The sequence below is a fragment of the Procambarus clarkii genome, chromosome 2 (genome assembly GCF_040958095.1).
Source record: "Procambarus clarkii isolate CNS0578487 chromosome 2, FALCON_Pclarkii_2.0, whole genome shotgun sequence".
Classification (NCBI taxonomy): domain Eukaryota; kingdom Metazoa; phylum Arthropoda; class Malacostraca; order Decapoda; family Cambaridae; genus Procambarus; species Procambarus clarkii.
The window spans coordinates 26,644,696-26,660,569 of record NC_091151.1 but is presented as its reverse complement, the minus strand read 5'-3'; the positions used below and the strand labels follow the sequence as shown (position 1 = coordinate 26,660,569).

General features: G+C 39.4%; 2 protein-coding genes across 2 annotated transcripts; both read left to right on the top strand.

The window, feature by feature from the left end:
- Nucleotides 1-13,947: 13,947 nt before the first annotated feature.
- Nucleotides 13,948-14,394, top strand: LOC138366042 (NACHT, LRR and PYD domains-containing protein 5-like). The gene has a single exon (XM_069326769.1). It carries the CDS (start codon nucleotides 13,948-13,950, stop codon nucleotides 14,392-14,394), a length of 447 nt encoding a protein of 148 aa, XP_069182870.1.
- Nucleotide 14,395: 1 nt separating this feature from the next.
- Nucleotides 14,396-15,127, top strand: LOC138366037 (uncharacterized). Its single transcript, XM_069326761.1, has one exon. The coding sequence runs from the start codon at nucleotides 14,396-14,398 to the stop codon at nucleotides 15,125-15,127; it is 732 nt and encodes a 243-aa protein (XP_069182862.1).
- The last annotated feature ends 747 nt before the right edge of the window (nucleotides 15,128-15,874 follow it).

Here is a 15,874-nt window from a genome sequence, read left to right as displayed (position 1 = left end):
GCGAACTCGTTGGAACCAGTGGTTAGAGGTGTTTGTTTGGGTTTAAACTGTTAGTAGATAGTGGTATGGGAATTGATTTGGAGGAAGGAGGTAATAAAAGTATGTGTTCGTGGGAGAAAAGAATTGGCAAAATGATCAGGGAAAGAAAAGGGCCTCAAAATAACAATTCACTTAGGATATATTACACTAACAGTAGAAGTCTAAGAAATAAAATTAATGAATTAAATGCTCTTGTCTGCACAGAAAAATAGATATTATTGCACTTACCGAAACGTGGATGAACGTAGAAAATAGAGAACTATTAGCTGAATATCAGATAAACGGATTTAAACTATTTCACACAGATAGATATATTAGACGAGGAGGGGGAGTAGCCATATATAAGAACATAAGAACAAAGGTAACTGCAGAAGGCCTATTGGCCCATACGAGGCAGCTCCTATTCTATAACCACCCAATCCCACTCATATACTTGTCCAACCCGTGCTTGAAACAATCGAGGGACCCCACCTCCACAATGTTACGCGGCAATTGGTTCCACAAATCAACAACCCTGTTACTGAACCAGTATTTACCCAAGTCTTTCCTAAATCTAAACTTATCCAATTTATATCCATTGTTTCGTGTTCTGTCCTGTGTTGATACTTTTAATACCCTATTAATATCCCCCCGGTTATGTCCATTCATCCACTTGTAAACCTCTATCATGTCACCCCTAACTCTTCGCCTTTCCAGTGAATGCAACTTAAGCTTTGTTAATCTTTCTTCATATGAAAGATTTCTAATTTGGGGAATTAACTTAGTCATCCTACGCTGGACACGTTCAAGTGAATTTATATCCATTCTATAATATGGCGACCAAAACTGAACTGCATAATCTAAATGGGGCCTAACTAGAGCAAGATATAGCTTGAGAACCACACCAGGTGTCTTGTTACTAACGCTGCGATTAATAAATCCAAGTGTCCGATTTGCCTTATTACGAACATTTATGCATTGATCCTTTTGTTTTAAATTCTTACTAATCATAACTCCCAGATCCCTTTCGCAATCCGACTTCGCAATCACAACACCATCTAGCTCGTATCTTGTAACTCTATCATCATTACCTAACCTCAGAACTTTACATTTATCAGCATTAAACTGCATCTGCCAATCCTTTGACCATTTCAAAACCCTATCTAGATCAACTTGAAATGATAGTGAGTCCTCCTCCGAATTAATTTCCCTACCGATTTTCGTATCATCGGCAAATTTGCAAATGTTGCTACTCAAACCTGAATCTAAATCATTTATATATATTATAAACAACAGAGGTCCCAAATATGTTAGGGACAATTTGAAATGTAGTCTCAAAGAGGGAATCAAAACTGAGCCACACACAGAAACTATTTGGATATAATTAAACGAAAAAGCAAATAATATTATAATTGGAGCTATATATAGGCCACCAAATTTAGACAGAATGGAAGCAAAGCATCTATGGGATGAAATATCTAGAGCATCTAGATCTAACATTATTTATGTCATGGGTGACTTTAAATTTAGTGGAATAAACTGGGTGAACAAAACAGGGAATAGTGAAGCAGAAGATTTTCTAGAACTAATTGAGGATTGCTTTCTTATGCAACACATTAAGGAACCAACGTGGGAAAATAATATTTTAGATTTAGTGTTAACTAACAGGGAAACACAAATTAATGACATCGAAATAGGAAGTGAGCTAGGGAACAGTGATCATAAAGTTATCAGATTTAGCACAGAATGGAATAGACCTGTAGGAGAAAATTCTGTGTAAAGTGCCAGATTTTCGAAAAGCTGATTTTAATAGCCTAAGAATTTTTTTGGGTCAAATAGATTGGAAAGTCTTGGGTATGGGGTGTGGGCCGGTCTTAGAGCGAGACATGAACCCAGCGACAGGTGACGTAAAAGGGGATTTCGATGTGGATTTAATATATAACTTATTAAAGAATATTCTAAAGAAAGCACAGGAACGTAGTATACCATACAAATTGAATAGATCGAATACTAATGACCCAAAGTGGATAACAAATAATTTAAAGAACCTTATAGGTAAAAAGAGAAATTGGTACAAAAGGATTAAGAATGGGGAAGTAAGGTTAGAACAGGAATTCATACAACTGGTTAGAAATGTTAAAAAAGAAATTAGGAAAGCAAAAAGAAACTATGAAGTTCGCATAGCAGAGCAAGGAAAGTCAAATCCTAAAGGGTTTTTTCAGTTATATCGAACTAAGACTAGGGAAAGGATAGGTCCATTAAAATCTGAGACAGGTCAAATAACGGATAATGACAAGGAGATGAGTAGTATTTTTAACAAATGTTTTATATCTGTATTTACTAAAGAAGAACTTAACAATATGCCTTCAGCCGAACAAGTCTATGTGGGTGGGGATGAGGACAGGTTGACTAGTTTAGCAGTTACCAGGGAGGATGTAATTAAACAATTAGAAAAACTAAAACCAAACAAATTCCCAGGGCCGGATGAAGTGTTTGCCAGGGTGCTTAAAGAATGCAAAGAGGAGCTTTCCGAGCCACTGTCTACCATATTTAATAAATCAATAGAGTCAGGCAGAGTGCCAGAGTCATGGAAGGTAGCTAATGTGGTCCAATTTTTAAGAAAGGAGATAGATCACTTGCGTCAAACTATCGGCCAATTAGCCTAACGTCTATTGTGGGAAAGTTACTTGAATCAATAATTGCAAATACAATTCGTCTCTATCTTGAAAAACATAAATTAATAAATGAGTCGCAACATGGTTTTACAAATGGCCGTTCATGTTTAACAAATTTGCTAACTTTTTATTCCAGCATAGTTAAGGCAGTTGATAGTGGTAGGGATTGTGATGTTGTGTACCTTGACTTTAGCAAAGCTTTGACATAAGAACATAAGAACAAAGGCAACTGCAGAAGGCCTGTTGGCCCATACGAGGCAGCTCCTATTTATAACCACCCAATCCCACTCATATACATGTCCAACCCATGCTTGAAACAATCGAGGGACCCCACCTTCACAATAATACGCGGCAATTGGTTCCACAAATCAACAACCCTGTTACTGAACCAGTATTTACCCAAGTCTTTCCTAAATCTAAACTTATCCAATTTATACCCATTGTTTCGTGTTCTGTTTTGTGTTGATACTTTTAATACCCTATTAATATCCCCTTTGTTATGTCCATTCACCCACTTGTAAACCTCTATCATGTCACCCCTAACTCTTCGCCTTTCCAGTGAATGCAACTTAAGCTTTGTTAATCTTTCTTCATATGAAAGATTTCTAATTTGGGGAATTAACTTAGTCATCCTACGCTGGACACGTTCAAGTGAATTTATATCCATTCTATAATATGGCGACCAAAACTGAACTGCATAATCTAAATGGGGCCTAACTAGAGCAAGATATAGCTTGAGAACCACACCAGGTGTCATAAGAACATAAGAACAAAGGTAACTGCAGAAGGCCTATTGGCCCATACGAGGCAGCTCCTATTCTATAACCACCCAATCCCACTCATATACTTGTCCAACCCGTGCTTGAAACAATCGAGGGACCCCACCTCCACAATGTTACGCGGCAATTGGTTCCACAAATCAACAACCCTGTTACTGAACCAGTATTTACCCAAGTCTTTCCTAAATCTAAACTTATCCAATTTATATCCATTGTTTCGTGTTCTGTCCTGTGTTGATACTTTTAATACCCTATTAATATCCCCCCGGTTATGTCCATTCATCCACTTGTAAACCTCTATCATGTCACCCCTAACTCTTCGCCTTTCCAGTGAATGCAACTTAAGCTTTGTTAATCTTTCTTCATATGAAAGATTTCTAATTTGGGGAATTAACTTAGTCATCCTACGCTGGACACGTTCAAGTGAATTTATATCCATTCTATAATATGGCGACCAAAACTGAACTGCATAATCTAAATGGGGCCTAACTAGAGCAAGATATAGCTTGAGAACCACACCAGGTGTCTTGTTACTAACGCTGCGATTAATAAATCCAAGTGTCCGATTTGCCTTATTACGAACATTTATGCATTGATCCTTTTGTTTTAAATTCTTCCTAATCATAACTCCCAGATCCCTTTCGCAATTCGACTTCGCAATCTCAACACCATCTAGCTCGTATCTTCTAACCCTATCATCATTACCTAACCTCAGAACTATACATTTATCAGCATTTATCTGCATCTGCCAATCCTTCGACCATTTCAAAACCCTATCTAGATCAACTTGAAGTGATAGTGAGTCCTCCTCCGAATTAATTTCCCTACCGATTTTCGTATCATCGGCAAATTTGCAAATGTTGCTACTCAAACCTAAATCTAAATAATTTATATATATTATAAACAACAGAGGTCCCAGGACAGATCCCTGAGGCACTCCACTTACAACATTTTCCCACTCTGACTTGACTCCATTTATACTAACTGTCTGTTTCCTTTGGTATAGCCATGCCTTAATCCAGCTTAATATAGCACCCCCAATACCATGAGACTCTAACTTTTTAATCAGTCTTTCATATGGCACTGTATCAAAAGCTTTGCTAAAGTCAAGGTACACAACATCGCAGTCCTTACCACTATCAACTGCCTCAACAATGCTAGAATAAAAAGATAACAAATTTGTTAAACATGAACGGCTATTTATAAAACCATATTGCGACTCAATTATTAATTTATGTTTTTCAAGATGAAGACGAATTTTATTTGCTATTATAGATTCGAGTAACTTTCCCACAATAGACGTTAGGCTAATTGGTCGATAGTTAGAAGCAAGTGATCTATCTCCTTTCTTAAAAACTGGTATCACATTAACAACTTTCCAAAACTCTGGCACTCTGCCTGACTCTATTGATTTATTAAATATGGTTGACAGTGGGTCACAAAGCTCCTCTTTGCATTCTTTAAGCACCCTGGCAAACACTTCATCCGGCCCTGGGGATTTGTTTGGTTTGAGTTTTACTATTTGTTTAAGAACATCCTCCCTGGTAACTGCTAAACTCGTCAACCTGTCCTCGTCCCCACCCACATAGACTTGTTCGGCTGAAGGCATATTGTTAAGTTCCTCTTTAGTAAATACAGATACAAAATATTTATTAAAAATACTACTCATCTCTTCATCACTATCTGTTATTTGACCTGTCTCAGTTTTTAATGGACCTATCCTTTCCATAGTCTTAGTACGATATAACTGAAAAAACCCTTTAGGATTTGTCTTTGCTTGCCCTGCTATGCGAACTTCATAGTTTCTTTTTGCTTTCCTTATCTCTTTTTTAACATTTCTAACCAGTTGTACGAATTCCTGTTCTAAAGAGACCTCCCCATTTTTAATCCTTTTGTACCAAGCTCTCTTTTTACCTATAAGGTTCTTCAAATTCTTTGTTATCCACTTTGGGTCATTGGTATTCGATCTATTCAATTTGTATGGTATACTACGTTCCTGTGCTTTGTTTAGAATATTCTTAAATAAGTTATATATTGAATCCACATCGAAATCCCCATTTACGTCACCTTTCGCTGGGTTCATGTCTCGCTCCAAGACCGGCCCACACCCCATACCCAAAACTTTCCAATCAATTTGACCCAAAAAATTTCTAAGGCTATTAAAATCAGCTTTTCGAAAATCTGGCACTTTAACAGAATTTTCTCCTACTGGTCTATTCCATTCTATGCTAAATCTGATTTCTTTGTGATCACTGTTACCTAGCTCACTCCCTATTTCGATGTCATTAATTTGTGTTTCCCTGTTAGTTAACACTAAATCTAAAATATTATTTTTCCGTGTTGGTTCCTTAATGTGTTACGTAAGAAAGCAATCGTCAATTAATTCTAGAAAATCTTCTGCTTCACTATTCCCTGTTTTGTTCAACCAGTTTATTCCACTATAATTAAAGTCACCCATGATGTAAATACTGTTAGATCTAGATGCCCTAGATATTTCATCCCATAGATGCTTTGCTTCCATTCTGTTTAAATTTGGTGGCCTATATATAACTTCTATTATAATATTATTTGCTTTTTCGTATAATTCTATCCAAATAGTTTCTGTGTGTGGCTCAGTTTTGATTCCCTCTTTGAGACTACATTTCAAATTGTCCCTAACATATATGGCTACTCCCCCTCCTCTAATATATCTATCTGTGTGAAATAGTTTAAATCCATTTATTTGATATTCAGCTAATAGTTCTCTATTTTCTACATTCATCCACGTTTCGGTAAGTGCAATAATATCTATTTTTTCTGTGCAGACAAGAGCATTTAATTCGTTAATTTTATTTCTTAGACTTCTACTGTTAGTGTAATATACCCTAAGTGAATTGTTATTTTGAGGCCCTTCTCTTTCCCTGATCATTTTGCCAATTCCTTTCTCCCACAAACACATACTTTTATTACCTCCTTCCTCCAAATCAATTCCCATAGCTAAGAGTTTAAACCCAAACAAACACCTCTAACCACTTCTTCCAACGAGTTCGCAACAGCAACAACCCCAGCTCTTGATAGATGCACCCCATCACGAGCATACATTTCATTTCTTCCATAGAAGTGTTCCCAGTTGTCTATGAAAGATATTGCATTTGATTTGCAATATCTTTCCAGCCGGCAATTGACACCAAGTGCCCTCGACATCCATTCATTTCCCACTCCCTTTCTTGGAAGAATGCCACATATGATCGGGATTCCTCCCTTGCTCCTAACTAATTCTATGGCTGTTTTATACCTCTGAATCAGTTCCTCACTCCTAACTCGACCAACATCATTTCCTCCCACGCTAATGCAAATAATGGGATTGTTCCCATTTCCAGCCATAATATCATTCATGTTGTTTATAATATCACCAATGCCAGCTCCGGGATAGCAAACCCTTAACCTGTTCCCCCTATCTCTAGCACAAAACGTTCTATCCAGGCTTATCTAAACGTGCTTAGGTACTTCCTTTACTCTCTGAGGGGCCTGCGCTTCCTTGCTCTTCGTTGCTTTCCCTTTTGCGCGATCCGTAGTCTCACCACAGCACTCGTCCTCCAAAACGTCAAATGAATTAGAAGTTGCTATGGCGTTTGAAGGAGGCTTTATCAAAGTCTTCTTAAGGCCCCTGTCTTTCACCAAATCCTTTGATTCTTTTGTTTTAAATTCTTACTAATCATAACTCCCAGATCCCTTTCGCAATTCGACTTCGCAATCGCAACACCATCTAGCTCGTATCTTGTAACCCTATCATCATTACCTAACCTCATAACTTTACATTTATCAGCATTAAACTGCATCTGCCAATCCTTCGACCATTTCAAAACCCTATCTAGATCAACTTGAAGTGATAGTGAGTCCTCCTCCGAATTAATTTCCCAACCGATTTTCGTATCGTCGGCAAATTTGCAAATGTTGCTACTCAAACCTGAATCTAAATCATTTATATATATTATAAACGACAGAGCCCTGAGGCACCCCACTTACAACATTTTCTCACTCTGACTTGACTCCATTTATACTAACTCTCTGTTTCCTTTGGTATAGCCATGCCCTAATCCAGCTTAATATAGCACCCCCAATACCATGAGACTCTATCTTTTTAATCAGTCTTTCATGTGGCACTGTATCAAAAGCTTTGCTAAAGTCAAGGTACACAACATCGCAATCCTTACCACTATCAACTGCCTCAACAATGCTAGAATAAAAAGATAACAAATTTGTTAAACATGAACGGCCATTTATAAAACCATGTTGCGACTCAATTATTAATTTATGTTTTTCAAGATGAAGACGAATTTTATTTGCTATTATAGATTCGAGTAACTTTCCCACAATAGACGTTAGGCTAATTGGTCGATAGTTAGACGCAAGTGATCTATCTCCTTTCTTAAAAACTGGTATCACATTAGTAACTTTCCAAAACTCTGGCACTCTGCCTGACATTATTTATTTATTAAATATGGTTGACAGTGGTTCACAAAGCTCCTCTTTGCATTCTTTAAGCACCCTGGCAAACACTTCAACCAGGAGGTTAGTACCCTTACAGCTCTCTTAATTTCAGCGAAAATCGCCGAAATTAACTATCGCAAGATTTTCTGCTCGATTTTCACTTAGGGTTTCGCTGCTTTTGAATCAATGCAGATCACTGCGCCATTAGTGTTTCGCTCAAGGAATCTTAACACCATAACAATGACGGTTAGCTCCAATTGTGTTGAAGAGGCATAGTTCTCAATACGTGCTTTCTCGTCATTTCTGTGTTGAAAGGCATTATCACCCATTTTGACATTTTTAAACAATACTGTTTGTTGACCAAGTTGTATAATTGCTGATTTTTGCCATGTTATTCCCCCCTTTTTTCCCTTTTCTACACAATTTATACATTAATTTCAATTAGTATTAAGCTTTAGTCTAAGTGTTTTTTCCCCCACACCTCTCCCGAAACGCTATGCGTATTAATGGCTTTAGGTTTTGTACGTACTAGTTCTATCTATAAAGCAATAAACATTTTGATTTTGATTTAGATATTTTGAGTTTGATAGGTAGATTTGATATGGGTCTGTAATTGTTTATGTCCGCCGGATTGCCTCCTTTATGAACTGGCGTTACTCTTGCCTTTTTAGGATATCAGAGAAGGTATGATACTCAAGAGATACCGCACCGGGAACCAGCTTCGCTACCCTACGCTAAGTACCTGTCATAAAGTTTGAACAAAATAACATATATAATATTACAAATATATGGTATACATATAATATTATAAATATTAAATATATAAATATAAACATATAGTTTTATAAAGAGTTAAAAGGACTGACATCAACAAATGATCCATACAGTGAAGCACAAATGCAATACAATACATCAGACATTGGAGAGGTGTGGCGAGTGTTCGGGAGTATTGGGAAGACGTAATGTAGGCGTCAAGTGTTGCATCTGTAACATAAGATTTCACCTCGGCTGTGCAGAATTATCTCCAGGATGCACAAAAAGGCAAGGAATTTACTGGGTTTGCAAAGATGACAGATTAATGTTGGAGAACATAACTAAACTGATGAAAAACATTCCCGAGTCACAGAGATTATCATTCACAGAAAAGCTACCAGTGATATATGCGGACTGGGAAAAGACAACATTGGATAATGACCAAAACTCAGGAACAGATAGTTTAGAGAACTGCAGCAGTAATGTGGAGGAAGAGGGTATTGTGGTACAAAATAACAGCAATATTGCAGAGCCAGGAAATATAAACAATGAGAGCAAAAGTGAGACAGTGCATAAATGAAGGAATTGGGACGAAAGACGGAGATGGCTCCAATAAAGAGGTAGACAAGACAGACACAGGAATAAATACCTTGAAAAACGCAAAACCTGAACACATTTGCAAATTCTATGCTAAAGGAATATGCAAATATGGGAAATTAGGAGCAAAATGCAATTTTCTGCATCCTCGGAAATGCAGGAACATGTTGGCGAGGGGTACATGCCGTTTTGGAACAGGGTGTAGATACTTTCATCCTAAATTATGTCAATTTTCAATTAGGGACAAAAAATGCTACAATCTTCAGTGTCCGGAATTCCACGTGAGAGGTACACAGCGTTATAGACGGGAAGATCAATATGACACTACTGGAAATTTTTTAGAGGAAGGCAGAAACAGTAGAAAATATAAGAGAGAGGAACAGTCAGATAGAACCACTACAGGATTACAGAGGGGAAGGGAGATACCCACAAGACTGGAATACAAATTATCAACAAGCACAAAGGTACTACACCACACAACACCTGTCCTACTACCAAAACTGGACGAATCACTTCCAAAACAACACACCCTGGACCTGGGTAGAGTGCGGGAGAACTACCAAAGCCCACCAAAAGTGACACGCAATGTGGGAAATCATTCATATATGCAAACATACAAGGCTTGAAACCAAAATCAAGAAATAAAGTTAAGTTCATAAATGGCCTCCTAATAGAATCGAACTCAATATTTGGTGCATTTACAAAAACCCACATGGATAGTGAAATCTGGATTCCGAATTATAATCTATATAGATGTGACAGAGTAATTAAGTCAAGTGGAGGTCTGGATATTAAAGAGGAGCTGGCATGCACAGAGCTCCTGAACTCGTCCAAGAGCCTGGTTGATCAGTCCAGCAACCAGGAGGCCTGGTCGACGACCGGGCCGCGGGGACGCTAAGCCCCGGAAGCACCTCAAGGTAACCTCAAGGTAGGTGGTAGAGGTACTTGAAATCAAGGTAGAAAATATGAATCTACTTATTATTTTAATATACAAACCGCCAGATGCAACAGTTGAGGAATTCACTGAACAGATCCGCAAAATAGAGAATATCCTTGATAACCTAGCAAACCCAGTACCAGATATCATCTTTCTTGGAGACTTCAATCTACCCAGTTTAAAATGGAGAATAATAAACAATAACATTATAGCAGGAAGTCAACCTGGAAATAACCAACCACAGGTCAGAGAACTACTGAGATTCTGTGACAAATTCTCGCTCAGTCAGCAGATTACAGAACCAACTAGGAACGAAAACACGCTGGACCTGATATTTACGAACAATGAGGATCTAATCAGAGACATTACTGTCTCAGACACTATGTACTCGGACCACAAGCTCATTGAAGTGCAAAGTAACATTAATAACGGTAGTAGGCCCAAGAGAAACAACAAGCGAGAAGGGCTATTCAATAAATTCAATTTTAATAATAAGAGGATAGACTGGGAGAAAATAAACAGGGAACTTACAAACATTCAATGGGAAAATGTTCTAAGAAATAAAAATCCTACACAAGGAATAGAAAAACTGACTTCTGAAGCATATGAAGTCTGTCTGAAACATGTTCCTTTGAGGAAAGCCAGAAAGAGGTCCTGTTATAAATGGTGAGTTGTTCTATGGGGAATCTAGTATTAATTTAGTGCAGGGTCAGTAGTTAGCATTAAGAGGTATCAAGTATGGGAGATCTAAAAGTCCTGGCCCCCAATAAACATAGAAGAGTAAACTTATAGTGGCTTATTACTGCAATTGTCAGCCTAGAGGTAGATCATAGATCTCCTACACAGGAAGAATGGATACTCCTTTAAACTAACTTACTTATTTATTAACCCCTTAACAACCCCCCATATACATTCACACCAATAACAATAATTACTTTACCACACTATCTTACGTTAAAAGCCTTGGTCCACATAAGCAGGATACAAGGTTTACACTGAGAACAAGCTAGGGTAAAGTACTACTAGTGAAGAACCTGAAGCTTGAAGCAGCTTAGGGTAGCGAGACCACGTGGTACCCTAACACAACACAACACTAAGGGGGTACCCAAAACACTGGCAAATACTACCCCAGGTCTACACCAATCTTACAATCCCAGTTTAGGCACACTAAATTCCACAATACTTAACTTAGTAAACTAGACACAGAAATAGGTAAGGAAGAGTAGTAGGAAAAAGGAGAAGAGGTTCTTTCCACCACGGCGCCAGCACAGAGAAGGCCGCATCCAGCGTCCCGTCCAGGGCTCCCGAGTTGTTGTGGTGCCGGGAAGAGCCTAATTGAACATGCAGCTATACACATTAAAAATCTTCACCGATGTACATTATTGTTTACTTTACTCGTTCTAAGGATAGTTAATAATTACTACAATATTATACTTATCCACAACAAGCTCAAGAGTCTGAATGCTTTGTGAGCAACAAGATTCGTCCTACGTTTGGCAAGGAAGATACGAACAGATACACGTCGGCAAGCGTGTCAAATATAATGTAGTTTATTTAGCTCAATTTGACCTCTGGTTTCCAATTGAGGAACCCAGGGTCGTAACAGGTCCAATGTAGAAAGAGAACGCAGACGACATTACAAAAGGAGGAAGAAATTAACGGAAATGCTTAAGCAGACACCACTCTCCATACAAAGAAGAAATAATTTAAACAGGGAGATTGAAGAAATCGAAAAGAGACTTAAGCATTCCTATCAGATTGAAGAAAGGCAACTAGAACAGAAAGCAATTCAAGAAATAAAGAAAAACCCAAAATATTTCTTCACATATGCTAAATCAAAGCGAAATCCACTGCCAGTATTGGACCTATTCGTATTAGTGAAGGTTCATACACTGAGGATGACAAAGAAATTAGTGAAATCCTAAAAAAGCAGTATGAGGACATGTTTAGCACTCCGATACTCAGCATGAAAGTGCAAGATTCGGACAATTTCTTTATGAATGATACTCAAACACCTGTAAATATAACTGATATCAACACGAGCATGGCAGATTTTGAAAGAGAAATTGACAATATGCCCATGCATTCCGTCCCAGGTCCAGACTCATGGAATTCATTATTTATAAAGATATGCAAAGTGCCAGTAGCGCAGGCACTCAGTATACTGTGGAGGAAGAGCTTGGACACGGGAGAGATACCAGATGCGTTTAAAGCAGCAGACATTGCCCCTCTACACAAGGGTAGTAGCATAGAATTGGCAAAGAATTATAGACCAGTTGCACTAACGTCCCACATAATAAAAGTATTTGAGAGAGTGATCAGGAGTCAGGTCACTTGATTCATGGAAACGAATGACCTCCACAATCCAGGCCAACATGTATTTAGAACAAGAAGATCATGCCTCTCACAGCTACTTGACCACTATGACAAAATCACTGAGGCATTAGAGGAAAAACATAATGCAGATGTCGTATACACAGATTTTGCAAAGGCATTTGACAAATGTGACCATGGAGTGATTGCACACAAAATGAGGTCAATGGGGATTCGTGGTAAAGTTAGACGCTTGATACACAATTTCCTGTCAAACAGAACACAAAGAGTAACAGTCAATCAAGTAAAATCGAGTCCGAGCGCAGTTAAAAGCTCTGTACCTCAAAGTACGTACAGTCCTTGCACCACTGCTGTTCCTTATTCTCATATTAGATATAGACAAAAACACAAGTCACAGCTTCGTGTCATCCTTTGCAGATGATACAAAAATCAGCATGAAAATTACCTCTGCTGAAGACATTGATAAACTACAAACAGATATTAACAAAGTTTTCGATTGGGCAGCAGAAAATAACATGATGTTTAACGGTGATAAATTCCAGGTACTAAGATTCGGCAAAAATGAGGATCTGAAACATAATACAGGGTACAAAACACAATCGAATCTGCCCATAGTAGGAAAACAGCATGTCAAGGATTTGGGAATAATGATGTCCGACGACCTAACGTTTAGGGAGCATAACCAAGCAAGTATTGCGTCAGCCAGAAAAATGATAGGATGGATTACGAGAACCTTCAAGTCCAGAGATCCCATCACAATGGTTGTACTCTTCAAATCACTTGTGTTGTCCCGTCTTGAGTACTGCTCAGTACTCACTTACCCCTTCAGAGCAGGAAAGATTGCTGAAATTGAGGGAATACAGAGAACATACACGGCACGCATAGACGAGATAAAGCACCTAAATTATTGGGATCGTCTCAAAGCTCTCCAAATGTACTTACTAGAAAGGAGACGAGAGAGATATCAAATAATATACTCATGAAAAATACTGGAGGGACAGGTCCCAAATCTGCACAGTAAAATAACAACGTACTGGAGTGAACGACATGGAAGAAAATGCAGAATAGAACCAGTGAAGAGCAGAGGTGCCATGGGCACAATCATAGAACACTGCATGAACATCAGAGGTCCGTGGTTGTTCAACGTCCTACCAGCGAGCATCAGAAATATTACAGGAACAACCGGGGACATCTTCAAGAGGAAACTAAATTGTTTTCTTCAAGGAGTGCTGGACCAACCGGGCTGTGGTGGGTATGTGGGCCTGCAGGCCGCTCCAAGCAACAGCCTGGTGGACGAAACCCTCACAAGTCAAGCCTGGCCTCGGGCCGGGTTTGGGGAGTAGGGGAACTCCCAGATCCCCATCAACCAGGTATTGAACCGAGTATGGAGGAGCCAAGTAACATCGGTAAGGTGTCTGGTACTAAAGAGGAGCAGAGGAGCACCGGTAAGGTGCTTGGTACTATAGAGGAGCAGAGTAGCACCGGTAAGGTGTCTGGTACTATAGAGGAGCAGAGTAGCACCGGTAAGATGGCTGGTACTATAGAGGAGCAGAGTAGCACCGGTAAGATGGCTGGTACTATAGAGGAGCAGAGTAGCTCCGGTAAGATGGCTGGTACTATAGAGGAGCAGAGTAGCACCGGTAAGATGGCTGGTACTATAGAGGAGCAGAGTAGCACCGGTAAGATGGCTGGTACTATAGAGGAGCAGAGTAGCACCGGTAAGATGGCTGGTACTATAGAGGAGCAGAGTAGCACCGGTAAGATGACTGGTACTATAGAGGAGCAGAGTAGCACCGGTAAGGTGTCTGGTACTATAGAGGAGCACCGGTAAGATGGCTGGTACTATAGAGGAGCAGAGTAACTCCGGTAAGATGTCTGGTACTATAGAAGAGCAGAGTAGCTCCGGTAAGATGGCTGGTACTATAGAGGAGCAGAGTAGCACCGGTAAGATAGCTGGTACTATAGAGGAGCAGAGTAGCTCCGGTAAGATGGCTGGTACTATAGAGGAGCAGAGTAGCACCGGTAAGATGGCTGGTACTATAGAGGAGCAGAGTAGCTCCGGTAAGATGGCTGGTACTATAGAGGAGCAGAGTAGCGCTGGTAAGGTGTCTAGTACTATAGAGGAGCAGAGTAGCTCCGGTAAGATGGCTGGTACTATAGAGGAGCAGAGTAGCACCGGTAAGATGGCTGGTACTATAGAGGAGCAGAGTAGCACCAGTAAGATGGCTGGTACTATAGAGGAGCAGAGTAGCTCCGGTAAGATGGCTGGTACTATAGAGGAGCAGAGTAGCGCTGGTAAGGTGTCTAGTACTATAGAGGAGCAGAGTAGCTCCGGTAAGATGGCTGGTACTATAGAGGAGCAGAGTAGCGCTGGTAAGGTGTCTAGTACTATAGAGGAGCAGAGTAGCTCCGGTAAGATGGCTGGTACTATAGAGGAGCAGAGTAGCACCGGTAAGATGGCTGGTACTATAGAGGAGCAGAGTAGCACCGGTAAGATGGCTGGTACTATAGAGGAGCAGAGTAGCTCCGGTAAGATGGCTGGTACTATAGAGGAGCACCGGTAAGATGGCTGGTACTATAGAGGAGCAGAGTAGCACCGGTAAGATGGCTGGTACTATAGAGGAGCAGAGTAGCTCCGGTAAGATGGCTGGTACTATAGAGGAGCAGAGTAGCTCCAGTAAGATGGCTGGTACTATAGAGGAGCAGAGTAGCTCTGTGGGAACCGACCTGTGAGATTTATATTTATTTAATTTATATGAATTTATATTTACGTTAATTTATATACTTCGATAGCAATTTGTATAATGATAAGTGGACTGTATTTCTGCAATAATCTCTTAATCTCACAAATCGATCCTCTACACATTAGGGGGGGTTTATATTAATTAAATTTTTATATATATGCAGCCAATCTAACTACAGTATTAGACTACATACATTGAAGAGGTTCCTTATCTTATAGTACAGCAGGTTAGTCCACCAGGTATAACTAGGGTGTAGACACCAAATTATCCTCTTTGAGGTAGCTTCCATCACCCAGTAACTGGTGCACAAAGTCTTGCTTCCTCGTCTTGACCTGTTAAAAGGGCACTAGCTGTAAAGCCAGATTCCTATATATGACAAGTATATCAGAGAAACACTGTACATGGAACAATAAAGACCTGGCTTAATTACCTTTAGTTTGAGGCTATCTCGTGCTCTAACCGGCTAACCCTACCCAATGACATTAATGGCCACTAATGATAGATAATGGGTTTCGGAAAGAACACTTAACTTGATTTGATGACAGCGTGTTGACAATGGTACACCTT

Excerpts from the sequence above, each read along its gene's own strand:
- LOC138366042 (XM_069326769.1), top strand. The coding sequence starts at position 13,948 with ATGGAGGAGCCAAGTAACATCGGTAAGGTGTCTGGTACTAAAGAGGAG.
- LOC138366037 (XM_069326761.1), top strand. The coding sequence starts at position 14,396 with ATGGCTGGTACTATAGAGGAGCAGAGTAACTCCGGTAAGATGTCTGGT.